Source organism: Amblyomma americanum, chromosome 1 (assembly GCF_052857255.1).
Source record: "Amblyomma americanum isolate KBUSLIRL-KWMA chromosome 1, ASM5285725v1, whole genome shotgun sequence".
Lineage (NCBI taxonomy): Eukaryota > Metazoa > Arthropoda > Arachnida > Ixodida > Ixodidae > Amblyomma > Amblyomma americanum.
In genome coordinates this window covers 95,314,250-95,331,338 of record NC_135497.1, presented here as the reverse complement: position 1 = coordinate 95,331,338, position 17,089 = coordinate 95,314,250, and the positions used below count along the sequence as shown (strand labels likewise).

General features: G+C 42.8%; 2 protein-coding genes across 5 annotated transcripts in view; one reads left to right on the top strand and one right to left on the bottom strand.

Moving 5' to 3' along the window:
• Window positions 1-10,240, top strand: part of LOC144113264 (poly [ADP-ribose] polymerase 2-like) — a 58,408-nt gene extending 48,168 nt beyond the window's left edge. For all 3 annotated transcript variants that reach the window (XM_077646246.1, XM_077646249.1, XM_077646248.1), the window contains exon 12: window positions 8,753-10,240. In XM_077646246.1, the coding sequence (XP_077502372.1) occupies window positions 8,753-8,912 (160 nt within the window). In that variant the 3' untranslated portion in view covers window positions 8,913-10,240. The remainder of the gene's footprint in view (window positions 1-8,752) is intronic.
• On the bottom strand, window positions 10,120-16,611 carry LOC144113265 (protein C10). 2 transcript variants are annotated; one of them, XM_077646251.1, is made up of 3 exons: window positions 16,444-16,611; window positions 16,165-16,341; window positions 10,120-15,186 (listed from the first exon to the last, which is right to left on the bottom strand). In XM_077646251.1, exons 1-3 carry the CDS (start codon window positions 16,493-16,495, stop codon window positions 15,095-15,097), a joined length of 321 nt encoding a protein of 106 aa, XP_077502377.1. In that variant the 5' UTR covers window positions 16,496-16,611; the 3' UTR covers window positions 10,120-15,094. The 2 variants fall into 2 exon arrangements, with proteins under 2 accessions (XP_077502377.1, XP_077502376.1); XM_077646250.1 differs by having other exon boundaries at window positions 10,120-15,871; window positions 16,444-16,601.
• Window positions 16,612-17,089: the final 478 nt, after the last annotated feature.

The window sequence follows — 17,089 nt, the reverse complement described above, 5'->3', positions numbered from 1 at the left end:
GACCTGGAATGACAAAAAATGACCTGTCACCAAATATACAGCCGATTTTTTTATGCCTCATGTGACCTAAACTCCAACTACATGTCACAGTCATCGTTCGACTGATGACACCGAAACCAAAACAGCGTCAAGGAGAAATTCAATTATAAATTATTTAGCAGTCGTACGCGAATACCACAGGATGCTCCATGTATACGAATGCATCGTTTGAAAGAAAAAAAAGCATGCAGGCAAAAATTTGGTGTCTATAGTCCTTTAAGATTAAACTCACATAAGACAGTGGCGTGAGCTTTCCCTCTAGGTAATATTTAGAAACTCAATGGCGAATGGCTTGAGACTCGAAGTGTAGTAGTAGTAAAAAAAAAAGTCAGTTCATTAGAGCTCATTTCCTTACACCAAAAGACATGGTTCGCAGAATCCATCAAGGCAAATTAATGAAATAAAAAAATGAGACAAAATAAAAATAAGTGCTTTCAACATGCGTTAGGTAATTTCAAACAGCAGCAGCACAAAGTGCACTAAGCATCACAATCTTAAGCCCTTACCATGCGATTCATTGCATGCTGCTGATTTTAAACAGGAAAGTTGTTGACAGATTTTTTGGACCCTGAAATTTTGGACGCACCGCATTTGCTGCTGCCATTTCTCCGACCTTATTCACTATACTCCGTTTCATACATAGCTGTCTACACAGCCAAAGGTACGGAAGTAGTCCGTCAAAAAAAAACTAACAAAATGTGTCACTCCGCCTCGCGTCGTGGCTGAGTGGTACGAAGCGCGGGCATGTTTGTTCATTTTGTGAGGGGGCCCAGGTTCGATCCTCAGTGTAGGTTTGTTCTTTTTTTTTATCTTTTTTCGGCGAATCTCTAGATAGAAAGTCTAAATGCGAGCCATATATAAGTGGCCTTTTTTGTTATCAAAATGAAATGACTTCTTTAATAAGAAGCGTGCTGTTAACTTTTTCCGCAGGGAAACGAAAGTGAAGTGAGAGTTGGCAACGGACGTGCTGAGAGGCGCTGTTTTTCGGTGTTCACGGATTTTTTCGCATGCTGCACACAATGAATCATTAATTGTGGGGTGATAGAATTCAGTGTGGCTTCAATTATTTTACTCCGCCAGAAAGACCTTCTTTCTTAAACCTCACAACTGTCCGAGGGCTCACTCCGGTCATCTCGCCCACAATTGCGAGAACGTCACGCACAGTCTTCTCGGGGTGGAGCTTCCTTATGCTTGCGTAGACATTAACTATCACCGCCTTGCAGTCTTTAGAAAACTTTGGAGACTTCACCTTGGAAAAGAGGCGAACAGGAGATGTTTTCGAAGTCGAAGCGGGGGAAGAAAACAAGCGAGCAGGTGACAGCGACGCCATTTTCACAAACAGACCTGCCGGCTCAGCTGCGAAAACCTGATACAGCCGGCGCCTGAGAAAACGAAAAATCTGCGTCACTCGGTTCTGGAAAACATAAAAGAAAAATCAATCTATTTGCAAAATAAAACACTTCCATCGGTCTACTATAATATCAACTACTGTTCACTTTGCTTGTCAATTCATTTCTATTTTTATTTTTGACGCACTATATTATGATGCGGACGAGGATCGCAAACAGGCACCGTAGCCTTGGCTGCGTAGACAGCTAAGTATGAAACGGAGTATAGGCATACGGTCACGCAACTGCACTGCACACACGTGATCGCATGTTCGTACCGGAGGAGGCAATGGCCCGAGTCCATTACGCAAGAGTTGAAAGATGCCGGCGAAGGCAGTGCGTCACGTGGCACGCTGTCGCATATGCCAATCAGAGGACGCGGTACCTGAGACTTTTGTGATGGGTCCTTGCGTAAACCAACAACGTAACATTGCGCGTTGCGTTACTCCGGACGGAGGTGCAAGGAGATGTGAGCACGTCCTCTTGCACTGCCATATGTGCCACTGTGTAAAGGAGCGGGGTGCACTTTTATTGCAGGTTTAAATGTAAATCTTTCTAAGGCTAGTACTTTCGCCACGTGATACGGCAGCACGGAAGTGCAAGGGAGGCATACCTACGCCAAGATCGTGCGTGCAAGAGAATGACTGTGCTCTTCGAAGTGGACTGATCAAAACGCTTCGCGGTGCCTTAAATAAGCGGCGCTTGACCTCTCCTTCAGTTTCGACTGTCGGAGGGTGCATAAGGTATTGCCGGCTTCGAAGTTGGTTTCCAGCGGCACCCCAACTATGCAGGCCAGCTCTAACAGAGTTCTCACCTCAGGCATGCTGGTAGTTCTGCATTCTAGTTCCCTCCATGGTGCGTTCGCTTTCGCATCAAAGCTGCCTGGGGTTTGTCCCATCACATGCGCTCATAGGCGACATGCCACACCGTGCAGCCGTCGAAGGCAGAGTTTGTGGACGCGGCCGCCACGCCATGCAAACGGCGCATGTCGGCGTCCAGAGCACTCCGATCTCGCGGAAGTGTCAGAGCGTGCATAAGACTGTAGAGTGCTGTATCCAGCAGCGCATCTCACTGAATTCTCGAACTTCGAAATAGTTAGAAAATATTCGTGGTTTTCAAGTATTGCTATTCACTCGAAAGCGCTAATCAAATACTGCATTATTAGCTTCGATATTGGAGGCATTCGAATATTCGCACAACCGTAGAAAATAGGTCCAAGACCAGTGTCCCCCCTTAAAACATTGCTATATAAGTGCACATTATTCTGCTGTATACTTGTAGTGGTAAAACAAAAACTGCAGTGCCATTTGCTGCTGTTGTGCTGTAAAAGAACATTGCTTGGCCATGAAGTGACCATTACAGCTGTAATGGCTTTACAACTGCTCATGCATAATTTAATTGAACTTAGTTGTAGCAAAGTGGAGAGCTGCACAAGTGCTCATCTTTTAGTCTGGTGTTTCATTCTCTTCACACACAGACTTGAGGCATATTCGACAGCTGTTCTTGATAAATCTTTAATCATTAAGGTAAACTACATGGCAAGGTCTTATTTACACAATGGTAGCCACATTTCGATAGAGGCGAAATGCAAAAGCACCTGTGTGCTCTGTGATGTTGGTGCGTCATAAAATCCCAGGGGGTCAAAACTAATCCAGAGCACTTCATTATAGCATTTCTGCCTGTACATCCTTTACTTCCTGATGGACATTTTTTTTTTTAAATGATACCAAAATGGTCATTCAGTACCCAAGTTGCCATCGATCGGCAAAAAAAAAAAAACTTTTGGACGAGCCCTACTCGCCTTAAACTGGACACATATTACCAATAAACACACGGCAAGTTGGACTCATCATGAGCCAGAAATGACGGTTGGCTTGCAATGAGCCTGGCTCGTCCAAGTCCGCTAGGGGATTAATGCACCTTTTCTGTCCTTTCTTTTTCTGTTTCGCAAAGTATCGTGTTGTACTAGCATACAGCTTTCTATGGCACTACAGCAGAACCTGCGTATGCTAATATCAGCTTACAGACTTGTGTGGTTTATTTGTAAAAGCACAAGAGCAGCCTGCTTGTAGAAGCTGTCACTTCATGCCAATAGCTGCTTCTGCAGTGCCACAGAAAGGGAGAGCCTTGTCATCGTGCTCATTCACACAAGGCTAGTAAGAGGAGCCTGGAATTTTAGTGCTATATTAATTTTATAGAAGCAGTTGCACTAATTGATTTTTTTAACACATTTGGGTTTGTCAAGTGAGTAACGTAGAGGTCCTTGACTGTCCATGGATGTGGCTATATCTTTGCCGCATGATTAGGTTCACTAGTCACAATAACTGCGTGAACAGACCCACTGAGGTTGCTTTAAAATTGATGGTATGAATTAATGGCAAAATATGATCTGCGGTATGAAATGTAAATGAAACAAAAGGAAGCAAGGTCATTCCATGTCAAACGCACTACAGTTTGTGCCTGACCCTCCCAGATTTCTTCAAGAAAATTAATGGCACTTTATTGTACAGTGAAAAGTCATTTCTCATATTTTTGCCAACAAAAATACTTTCGGGATATGTGGCCGCCCTTTGAATTTACCAGAAAAGTAAAAAACTAATTAAAAATTTAGAAACCAAAATTTTTTCTCCTCTGGTACTTCATGTTTTGTCTAAACTATCTTTAGGCATTTCCTTCATATAAGGCAGCAAGAAAACAGCAATATATAATTGTTTCTTCGTTATGCACCTTTTTGGAATTCTGAAAACATTTAGGGGTCTCTTCTGCTGATTACAAAAATTTTTACAGGCTGACTGAGACCTGTACTGGTCATTAAAGATCTCCAACCTAAAATATAAGAAGATATAACGCAAGCTTCAGAGAAAAAAAAAATCTTGAATTTGTGAAAAAGTGCATTTTGCTGCATACTAATTGGCTGCAAATTTCACACTGATGGGGTCCAAGTAAAAGATGAAATATTGCTCATTGGTAGCTTACTTTATTGGAGTATCGCTGCGTTTTTTATAAGTGTAATTGTCATTTTGCCATAGAAAAAATATTCTGAAGTTGAGCAAACCTACTGCCTCTTATTGTACCGTACTGTACTGCCACTTTACTGCATGGGAGGCTCATGCAGGTTCCAAAGGGGCATATGCTGGCTGTTTTGTGCTGTAAGGAGGTTTTGCTTTTCACATGGATGCCAAGCAGTTCAAAAACTCAAAGTTGCTTCCTTCCCAAGAAACTGAAGACTAGAATTTTGGTCCTCCTGAGTTGGGTAATATGATAAAATGCAGGTGCCACATTTGTACTTTGTACTGCAAACCCAAATGGGTGCTTCTGGTGTGTATGAGTCGCAGCTAACAGAAGTTCATCTTCTGAGGCGCTGCCTCGCATGTGAAGCAGGCTGCAGGTAAAAACTGAACAAATGCTGTGTAAAGGCTGTGTCAACTACAAGGGCTCGGCCTGTGAAAGGGACATTGCCATTACACAACTTTAGGACTCGTCACTCACTACTGTTCACGTTGGAGCAATATCCTACTCAGCGACAGAGTGGCTTCGAGTATCAAAAGTAGCTGTTCACCTGTCTTAGCAGGTGAATTGGCTTTGCAGTCCACAGTGCAGCAGAAATGGCTCATTACAGAGCCTGTATTCAAAGTTGTCTGGCACACCTATGGTCGAAACGCCGGAAGCCGATGTTAGTTTGGGTGTGATCGTGAGTGGTGGCAGAATGTCACTTTGTTGCAGTTTCCGCAGCGAAACGTCCAGCAGCGCTATTCCTCTTTGTTGATAAATGGAACGTGACAAAAGAAAAATTCAGCCACATTTGTAGTTGCGCATCAAATGCCACAGTAAAGAGGTAATCAAAAGCTGCTTCATTCACCCAGTGAGCTTAATAAATGTGGACAATATTTCAGATACTCTTTTCTGTATCGTAAAGAGCAGTGGCCTACTTAAAAAAGAAAATCAAATCTACACAGCCACACACGGCCTTGCAGTGACAGATGGCGGCCGTTGCAGCTGCTGACCACCAATGGTAAATAAAAGACAGCTGGCTTGTTCACACAACACAGCGTCTTACATCTATCTCGACAGGAAAAAGGAGGAAAAGAAAATTTGGCGCATGCACTCACTGTCCTGTTGAACCAGCAAGACGCTGTGATGACTTGCAGTCTGCAACATTGCTAAACAAGCTGCTGCTGTGATCGGACCATTGTGCAGACGGTAATTTAAGTTTTTCATTCCTTTTATGCACACACACCGCAAGAAACTCTAAATGTTGCTTTCGGGCTTTTCATTTTTCGGCAGTAAATAAATAAAAGAGATGAGCTAAAAAAAACAACTTATTGCAGTTTTTCTCTTCATTTATGCTTTGGGGGACTTTGCAGACGGAAGTTTTTCAGAGGTTCGCCTTGGTGCCAAGTGCTTGCAGACCCTCCACCTCTTGAGAACTTGGGAGCTAACTCACGCGTCAACAAAGAGCCATAGCAACGCAGCTGTTGAGAACTGCAAGTGATGCCAAAAAGCTACTTTTGGCATGTCAGATGCGTGTAGTGATACGTTGCTAGCAACTGACCATTCACGAGTGGGTTCATACTGCTAGACAGAGCACACAACCGTGATGCAGGATGCTCAGACAGCCAAGAGAGAATTCTAGAATAAAGAATGCACATTTGCTAGCAGTAAAAACAAGCATTTTTTGAGACATTACGCTTTGTCACAGCGTTCAATGCATGCAAATGCAGATGCTGCAATAACTTCGGTGATAGTGACGCCAGCCATCTGGTTTTCATAAAGTGAACAGTTTCTGCAACAAACCGGTGGTCTTTAGACCTAGGAGCTACCAAATCGTCCAACGAAACAAAAAACAGGCCAGAATGATTGTCCACCCAATTTGTTATAGGCAAGATAAGACGAAGTGAAAGCCCTGTATACAAACTATAGCCGGCCGACACGTAACACTGACAAGTTCACTCCAAAGTGAAAAGCTCCACTTTGGAGCATGCAGCCTTGTTGGCCATTTATCTCAGTGGGGTCCTTGAGCACCTGTTATAGGAGTGTGTGCTATGTGTGTGACATCACTGCCTGGTTTCTTCAATAGTTTTTGCTGCATCCAAGCCACCACATCGCTGCAGTGTTTCAACCTATTGAGTGTGGCCTAAACTCTGGATACGGCCCCAGGTCAAAAAACCTGCTGGTGCACAGCAACTGCTGTAGTGAAGACCACACCATTTTATGAATACACGGGCTTTACTTCCTACCAGAAGTGTTGCATTGGCTTGTTTTTGTATTTTTTTAAATAGCACTGGGCATCAAGTAATCAAGAGCTTCAGTACTTGGCTGTGTTTGAAATGAAGAATTACTGCCGAGACCACTTGAACAAACCCAGTGATGAGGTTCACCCAGATGACCTCTGTCGCTCAGTGACTTTCCGTGTAGTGTTATTTTAATCAATTGAGCTCTGAAGTCTAAAAAAATTTAATCTTAATTGCAGGACACACACACACACTGCTTTTGAACTTGAATTCTTGCGAAGACCTCTGTAGACTTAATACTCTAAAATTAGGCTGTCAAAATCGTTCCAGGATCCTCCTTACAATGATGCTTTGGAGTTTGAGAACACTCCCTCAGCAGTTGCCTATTTGATGATTTTTGTGAGTGTGTACAAAGAAATTTATTCATGCGGAAGCATTAGATGGCTATATCACATCAGCAAAACCTCCGCACGATTGTGTCGTCCCATAAAGATAAATGTGAAGAAGTTTGATTGTGGTACATAGTGCGTGAGATCTTCCTGTGGGAAAAATTTGGTGTATGAATTGTAATTAGTTAAATAATTAAACGCAAAACTTACACTTTGGCTATGTCACGTCAGCAAAACCTTCTCCACACGATTGTGTCATCCCATAAAGATAAATGTGAAAAACTTTGATCGTGTTAATAGTGCGTGATGATATCTTGCCATGGGAAAAAGTTGGTTGATGAATTTCAATTAGGTAACTTATCGTGAAAATTGCACTTTGACATCACAATATCCCCGTGTTTCGTGTCAGCAAAATTTGATCTGCACAATTACGTCGTTCTGTGAAGATAAATGTGCAAAACTTCGATTATGTTAGATATCACATGATGAGATCTTGCAGTGGGGAAAATTTGAATTGTAATTACTGAAGTAATTAAACGCAAAAATTGCACTTGGACACCACAGTAGCCATGGACGTCGACATAGTACCTGGACGTCAAAGCTAAGATTAAAAATAAATAAAATAAAGAATGAAAAGTAATCAGGGCACTTAAGTCTGCTCTGCTTACATGGAGGAATGCGAAAGCATGGAGCTTAGTAGAACGCGGGTTTTCTCCAGGACGCCAGTACGCGATCTATTTTTTTATGTTAATTTATTTTCATTTTTCTTGTTTTTATTGTCTTTTACTTTATTTTAGTCTTCACGCCCAGGTGCTATGTCGACGTCCGTGGCCGTTTTGACATCCAGGTGCTAAAGTTGACGTCTGTGGCTATTGTGTCGCCGAAGTGTAATTAAAGAAGCAATTTATTCATCAACCAAATGTTTCCCACAGCAAGATCTCATCACACACAATCTAACACAAACTTTTGCACATCTTCACAGGACGTAATCATGTGGAGAAAGTTCTGCTGACACGAAACTCAGTACATAGCCATCTAACACTTTCACATGATAAAATAATAAATAGAACACATACTGGCGTCATGGAAAAAACCCACGTTCTAGAAAGTTCCATGCTTTCGCATTCCTCTACGTAAGCAGACTTAAGTGCCCACAGAATTTTCTGAAGCCAGCCAGTGGCTATATTCCTTTTTCATTAAAGATGCGGCAAATCCAAGAAAAAATAAAGGTTTCTTTTCATCAATCCGCCCGTCCAACTATAATGCAATTGTAAATGCGAATATATTTGATGCATGACAGGGTATGCGACTAATATATACACCCAGTGTCAATACTTTATGGACCTTTGGTTGTGAGAAACTGAATTTTCTTGTGACCACATTATGCAGTCCAAGGTGGAAGACGTACTACCCATGTTCTTAGTGGAAACACTGCACTGTTTTCAGGCTGCATGCTCAGGCCATAAGAAAATGTTTTTCATGGCTGTAACCTTGATGCTGGCTGTGCAAAGCTTTGCTTGATACTTCAGTGGTTGTCGCACGGTAGAGGGAGATGCACAGTAGTTAGGTACATGAACAAGAGAAGGTCTTGCGTTCCACAAGATTTCTGCCTACTTAGACTAGCGTTGCACTCATATGCTCTCAAGCGGCATTTTCCTGTGTTTGTTTTAGGTATGAATAGTGTACCTCTGTCTTGCTCTTTCAGGAAGAGTGGCGCTGTATTAGCATGTGGACGGCTGCTCCTGGATCAAGATATGAAATCGGCGCTCCAGTACAACGAGTACATTGTGTACTCGAGCAGCCAGGCCAAGATCGCCTATCTTGTCAGGGTGAAATTTGACTATGAATTGTACAGCTTACGGTAAACTCGCACACAATGCACAGGATGCACCACACACAACAGAAGCACTTGAGCATGTGGTTTTGTGGTTCTCACAGTGCCAGCATGCAACATGTCCACAGGTAGTGTTGCAAGCGCCATCGAACCACATGCTTAAGTGGTCTTGCCAAGTGTGGTTCAGCCTATACATGCAGTAATTGCATAAGCAGTGGCACATGCTCAGAGTTGCAGTCTACGTGTGGCCGGACCATTTTACGAATGTAATAGCCATGAGAGAAAAGGTAACTGCCATGACATTAGGTTCAGCTCCCAAGCTTTTGCATGGAAGCAAAAGGAAATGCACATTTATCCCCTTGCTTCCAAGCTTTTGCATGGAAGGAAAAGGAGAAATTTGAATTCGAGATGAAGTGGAAAATGCACATGCAATAATGCCATGGACAGTACAAGCATCATGTAAATATTACATGATAAGAGTTTAGATTCTATTTATGTTCAAAGATTATACAGGTTATCATTCTTTTAATGAACACTGACTCACTGCAGCCACCGTGTAAACTTTACATGGTTTTTGTTCCATTTGTGTTACAAGTTATCATTCATCAAATGTATGTTAAGACTAAGTTCACATTGCTAGCATTGCATGAACTTTCTGTGGTAAGTTTTAATTGCATTTGTGTTAAAATGTGATACAATTTATTACTGCTTGCTCCAAGATGCAAGTTCTCATTGTTTGAATTCATGTTGATTCTACGTATAGTGCAAGCATAATGTAAAACGTGGTAGAAGTCTCTACTTCATTTGTGTTAAATGTCTGCACAAAATACCATTGTTTGAATTTATGTTCACAGATGCCATACATATATTGACTCAGTCAGCCTACATGTTCAGTCATTCTTATTGTTTGTGCAGCAGTATACCAAGGTGCAGTATACTCTGTGGTTAAGTGATCATACAAGGTACCAGTGTTTGAATTTATGTTCACAGATGCCACACATATATTGACTCAGTCAGCCTACATGTTCAGTCATTCTTATTGTTTGTGCAGCAGTATACCAAGGTGCAGTATACTCTGTGGTTAAGTGATCATACAAGGTACCATTGTTTGAATTTATGTTCACAGATGCCATACACATATTAACTCAGTCATCTTACATGTTCAGTCGTTTTATTGATCCTGTTTGTGCAGCAGTGTGCCAAGGTGCAGTATACTCTATGGTAAATAAAGTCCTACAAAACAGAAAAAGAGCATTTTATTTTTGTCACATTCAAACATACTTTCTGCACAGTAATTGCTGGTGAGGAATGCACCTCTGAAATCGCATTCAAAGAAAATAATGCATGAAGCAGTTCTGTACCGCATTCATTGCTCATGTAGAAAGGAGCACAGGCAAGAAATTTTTGCTCATGTGCTTTCTTCTTTGAAATAATGCGTTGGGCATTAGTGCATATGGATTACAAGTGGTACATTCACCTTTGACCGCTAAGTAATGTATAATTGAATTTCTTCTTGATGCTGTTTGTTTCATCAGCCGAACGACGGCTGTGATGTGTAGCTGGCGTTTAGGTCATGCAAGGCAGGAAAGAAACGGTAATATAATTCCCGATACATTGTTTGTTGTCATTCCAGCTTTAGATGCAGGCTAACTTAAGTGTTGTAAGAATTGAAGCTACGTATCAGCGATTATATTGCAGCATTTTTGTGCCTCACATGACAAAGTGCACGTCACAGCCATCCTGAAATAGAGCATGAGAGAAGAAATCTAATAACGCATCATTTGAAAGAAGAAAACACATAACTAAAGTTGGGTGTCTGTAGTCCTTTCATGGCACATTACTACCAAGAGTTCTCCCCTTTGTACTTAAGCAGTATAATTACAATGAGCTTCCTGGTGAAGTCACTGAGCTATGTGGTCCATCAATATGCTCCTCTCAGTTTTTTCTGCTTGTTGCATCACATTCACATGAGCCTGGCATAAAGCCTATAGACACCAATGTATTCACGCAATAGTGTTATGGGAAACTGCCGTAACTGGCATTCACGCAATAGTGTTATGGGAAACTGCCGTAACTGGCATGTCGAGAAAATTAGGATTGGTCGAGAGGGCCGCGACGCCGGAACCACATGACCTCGCACAGGTAATTCAAACGCCTCAAAAATCGCACACAATTCCTCAAGAGTCTGCAGGGTCTTGACCATCAATCCACCACCATTAGTACGTAGTGCCTCTGAAGAAAGAAAAGCAATTGCGTTGAAAAGAAATATGGTTGAGCCGGGACTCTAATCGCTGGTCCATGGATTGTGAGCCAGGTGTGCTACCCCTCAACCCCTGAAGAACATTCATTCGACTTAGTTAGTCAGACTTGGTCTTGTGGTAAATGAAAAAACAAATAAAATAACTGTCAGTGTGAAATAACATGCAAAGAGGACCCCCCTGCCGCAGAAGGGACCCACTAACACTATCATATCATACCCTTAAGGCGGAGCTCAAGTGCACCTCAAATTTTTTTATGCATCTTATATCCATTTGATGCATCACCATTCCAAGGCATTCTGCACCTTCCATTAAATTCTGGACTAGGCAGTGATGTGAATTTTGTGGTGCAGGGGAAATATGCAGCCTGTTGTATCTAATTATGAACAGGGCTCATCAGAATGCATGCAGGCCTTTCTCAGTTATGGCAAGGCGGCTTGGGCAAGGTGGTAGGTTACTGCATAAATATATAACACAAACACAAGCTGTCTCCTTGATTTGGCTGCACTTTCTGCACTAGTTCACAAAAGTGCCGTGCCAGTGCATCACCAGTTCTTGCGGCGAGAGAGTGCATAAGTGCAGGAACGTTTGTCTGTTGCGGCCGTCTGTTCGTGTTTGTCGTGTGGTTGGACATATGCACGGGGTTGTGCTAGCTGTATTTAACGCTGTGCATTTGTTCGAAGTGGTGCATCTTGTGGAGCGGCTATGAAATTTGTTAATTACAAAAGTGGTGAAGAATTTGACACCGTACTTTCTGTTGCGCTACGCAAAGTGGCGCAGGCCGGTCAACCATCACCATTTCAACGGATACTTTGAATAACCTCTTGAATTCAATGCTTGCTGCCTCTTCAGGTTTCCGCTCGAGACGGCTTTTTACAGTTCATACGCGCGATTCAGGCTGTTGCCATTTTATCGAAAAGTGACTGCGGTTGTCTGCCAATTACAGAAGGAAAGAGTTGCTTAACTTCCGACTACATTTGAACCCAACAACTTGAGTTCACTTTCGGCAGACGGTGACGGTGGAGTGACTTTCAGACTAACTGGCAGGCAAAAATGTGGGCTGACGGTGACTTCAAGGCCAGTAGCTGCAGTAAGAAGACGTACTGATGTCGCAGCGAGCCATCACGAATGTTGCGATAACCCACGTATTAAAAAACATCTCACCATCTGCCTCTTATGGAAACGCTCCATCGTGCTGCGTGTAATAATAGTACTTGCACACAAAAAAGAAATGGTGTAAAGCAACATGCGAAGCTGGACAGAAAGATGAGAACCCATACACAGTGCACCATGCACACATGCACGCACACACACACATATGTACGCGCACTATCATTTCAGCTTTTTGGCGATGACACAGCGCAGATGCCACGTCTATCACGGGTACGCGGCTGTCTCGACCATGGTCTCAACACCGCTCACTAAATGGCCGCGGAGCTATCTGCTATGTAGCGCGCCAAGCACCTTGCACTACTTGCACGAGAAGAGAACTCGCCAGGAGGCTAGTGCAGAAGAACTCGTGTAGCACGGAGTCAGATCGAGTGCGAGAATGCTGAACCTCTTGAACTTGCACAGAAAGTGCAGCCAAATCGAGACCTCTCAAATACCAATGGCAACTTTTTTGCGTGGCAGCTAAATTTGAGGCTCTGAGCACCACAACTGTTCCATCTTTCATAATGAGCATGTTAATGATGGCCACAAAACACAAGGTAACTTTCAAAATTATGCTTTGCAGACGCTATTGCAGCTGTGGACATTCTGTGATCTCATGTGGCCCATCAAGTGATGGACAGCAACAACATGCTTCAAGTGCTGAGAATGCATGGTACTGACAGACTGAATCAAACAGCAAGCACATATCCAAGATTTTCCCAAAGCAGCCCTGACCTTGACAAGTTATCACATCCAGACTGCACAGTCGTAAACATCTCAGTTGCATTACAATGTCCCAAACAGTGTGTAGTGCTCGCAAAACCACTGCTGCAGCCAGCAATGCCACTTACTATTATAGCAGGACATGGCGTCTGAAGAGTTGGTTCCAAAGGCTATTCACAAGCCATTATTTTTCAGTGTGGAATCGAGTTTAAACTGCCTTTAACCTTTAAGAAAAATGTACCAATTTTCCACTTCTACTGTAAACCGTGTCGTGAATTGCCTCTCATTGAAACTGCTATTTATCTCCAAGGTCCTCTCTCATTTGGGCATTGCCAGCGCTCTAGAAGCTATGGTGTCATGCTGCTTGCGTGCATGATGCCACAAAGTTTTTCTGTTAAGTGCCACAAGTTGGGCCACTAAGCTTACAAGTCAGTCTTCACATAGTACATGAGAATTATGCATACATCAGCTGGAGACATAGTAGCAGTTTCTTGAATGATGGTGCATGATGCATTCTGTGGCTACATGTGATGGTGCTTTTAGCCGCATACATCTTGCAAGTGCAAAGCAGGTTTCTGCCAGCGTTTACTCGAATGAAAGAACAGACTGCTTTCAGGCTAGTTTTTTTGACAACGCTTAACAAAGCCACCCAATGGTGACTTCTTATTTTTATGATGTTACAAGCAGCATGCTAATGCCATGAAGAATAGTGGAAGGGTTAGGGTTGAAATAAATGCAGGAAGGGGCTGAAAACAGCTTAGTACCCCCGAAAAGTGGCCCTTGTACACAATTGACATATTTCTGTGCTCCTTTCAATCTCTTATCACTGAAAATAACATTTCAGCACAGGTTTGTTTTCTTCTTCAGAAATGAGAGCAAGCTAGCGTGTACCATAAAAAAAAAGCAATGCAGCACAGAGATGCATGATTCGTCACGGAATGCTCACACTGCATGTGCTAGACAAGGCCTGCCCATGTAGCTTCTACCACGCTAGCAATGCCGCTACTGGCCAAGGACCACGCAGATGATGTGCCAAGCCTTGTACCTTGGCTCCCAACACACTAATGATTTCAAATTGAGAATGAAAGCAAGGAAACATCGCTCTTTGTGTAAAGCATTTTAGAACTCCTTCAAAGCAATTTTGCTGAACTGTGAACGTAAACAATTGCACCTCCCAACTGCAGCTGTGCTCTGTAATTATAAGTGAGTGTTGCAAATACACCAATACGAGCAAAATCTTTGTACTGCATTGAAAAATTCACTGCACACAATATAGGTTTTCAGCAGACTATTCCTGTTATTGCCACCACTCCTGTATAGTTTCTCCAGAGTCATCTGTGTGGGAACTGCACACGAATGTGCAAGGAGTTTCTGGAAAGTGCAGTTGCCATAAGCTAAGACAACCATTAAAAGAGTTGCAAAGCGTTCTAAATAAATGAGGATGAACACACTGCAGCCTGAATTCACTAAGTGTTTTACATGGAAAGATAAGGCTCCTTTTACATCAAGCATAAATAAGTAAAAGCAACTAGCTCTAAACATCAATCCAGCACTTCCGCCACAGTTTACCGCAATTTCTATACAGATGTAAGCAATTATGTGCTCAGGTTGCTGCATCAAAGACAGTACATTGAGGCAGCTTACTTTTTCACTTTCCTGATCAAAATTAACTTTGCCTGAATGACAATTCTGCGCAGACTTCAGCAGCATGACAAACACCTGAGCTGTTGTGAATAATGAAACTAATTAGGTGCTATCCGTTTTTTTTTTTTCAGCACAAGCTTTCATTTTTGAGTACACCTTGTATCAAAAATGTATGGAAAGCAACTCTGGCACAGAAAATTAGTATGCAGGGCACACTGCTCAGTATTTAATACTGCACTGTGCAATACACACACTCAGAATTAGGCTGCATATATCTATCTACCCATTCCAGGTTGTGTGCAAAGATGGCAATGAAATTAAATATTTTGCTAATATTGCATTCCATAAACTTAAAATTGATGGGGCATACATAGGCTCATCTCATAATTGCAGGCTAATGTCACTGACTCAAACAGCCTCATTCAAAAATGCATGATTAGCAGCGAGGTCTGTGTAGACAGCCATGAAAGCAAGAATGAAACATTATAATCGAAGCACACTGTGGTAGGACACACTTGGGTGACAATGCTGAAAAAAAAAAAAAAAACGTCCATCATACCTGGCCTGTTGTTCTAGTGTTATCAAAAATGACATCAATAAATTGCCTATTTGCACGCTCTCAAATGCTTCCTTTCATTATGAATGAAGTGAATTATTAGGTCTTTTTTTTACAATGTCAGCCAACTTCAGAATCAGAGCAACACAAAAAAGAAGATGGTAATTTAAATGGATAGCATTTACAAGTGAATAAACCTTTCCAAAAAAGCGCTCCCTGGGGAGTGTCGGCATATTACTCGCTGTGTACTGCTACGTGCGGGTGGGTAATGACCAGGGAGTGCTTCTTGGAAAGGTCAAAAGGAAGCGAATGAAATGATTATGGATTCGAAAATCACCAGAAGCAGCAATAAAAGCACAATTGACTGATATTTGGCACGAGGAATAAACTATAAAATTACGGGCTACAGCATATCCTTCATCAAAAATAAGACTATACCAAACTGCATGAATGCCAAAAAAAAAAAAAACACGTAGAACAGACACAAATGACTCGAGCAGTGACTGCGAGCAAGCAGGAGTGATATAAATTAGTTGTCTGGTAACGAGGGTGGCACCATCGGTGGGATGAAATGAGCCCGGAGCTCGGCATTCAGCCGCGCGATTTCAGGGTGCTCCCTTTCCATTTGCTTGATGATTTGGGCGAACTGCAAGACACCTAATAAAGAGAAGCAACATGTAATGTCCCATAAGTAGCGCATCCGTCCTTCGGCGTTCCCTAACTGTGTCTACTGAGTTAATTGCCTAAACATGCGCGCATTAAGACGCATAATCATTAATGGCGCAGGCTGGTGACCAGCGCGATTAATTATATGTACATTTTCTACTACTAACGTCACTCGACAGCATAGAATATACGATGCTTCGGGTGCCTAAACTGCCGCGGCGCAGACGTCTGCATTCATTCTACAAACGAGTTGGATAACACTGCACTGTTGTACGTATACGCACCTTCTCCATCGCGAGTGAAGCCGTAGCTTTCGATGACACCCATTTCTATCTGTGTTAGCAGTGGGAAGACAACCTGCATGTGCTTGAGCATGTCATTTCCAGCCAAGTCTTTGGCGTCCTGAAGTCTAGCGAAGTTCTCAGGTTGGTCAAACGCAGCAAGTATGTCTTCCAGAGCGCCTGAGGTGCGTACATTGAAATGGCCAAGCAGTGAAGAACGGCTTTAGTCGACGCCAGAAACTCCAAAACATTATAATGTAAAACACTCTTCAGCCATGTTACCTTTTGCCTTTTCAGAATCGAAGTTTTCTTTAAAGGCGAGGTTCGCCGACATTGTGATCAATACAGTCGCACAGTTTGTGGAGTCAGCTGACGGATGAGCAGAGCCACGGCACCACGGCCCCTTGCCAAAGCCTCCTCTATACTATCTGCCTTGGCGAACGCTCTCCTCAGACCGTCGCGCGCCGGCTCCGCCGCCGCATGGCGGTGCTGTGTGAGTAGAATATGTCTCACTTGAGAAGCTGGGCTGGAGCTGATCGGCCGCGCGCAGTACGATTCTTGCTTCCGCGTTTGCATGCGTGTTTAATTGCATTCATGCTTTCCTGAGGCTTTTTCATATTCGTATTCCGTATGTAATCTGTCCCTATGTATTTATAAGTGCTTAAAAGAAAAAAGATGTGGGCATACCCGTGAATTTCTCACAGATGAAACTTATTATCAGGCGATTCTGATCACTAGCTACCTATTCCACAGTGTCGTGTGTCAAATGTCTGCGATACAAATGAATCCATGTTTGGCAGTTTGCGAATGTCATCCGGGTGTAACGACGTTGGGCGTTCGGGCTGCACTGTCAGGTCTCGGAAACCCACTGAAGACCATGATCGCTGCGTCTAATTCAGCGTCCAATATTGCCCACAAAGAATGTGCT

Coding starts and splice junctions, on each gene's coding strand:
- LOC144113265 (XM_077646250.1), bottom strand. CDS start 16,495: ATGTCGGCGAACCTCGCCTTTAAAGAAAACTTCGATTCTGAAAAGGCA. Junction 16,342..16,443: donor CGATTCTGAAAAGGCAAAAG/GTAACATGGCTG, acceptor TACGCACCTCAG/GCGCTCTGGAAGACATACTT. Junction 15,872..16,164: donor CTTCACTCGCGATGGAGAAG/GTGCGTATACGT, acceptor TCTCTTTATTAG/GTGTCTTGCAGTTCGCCCAA.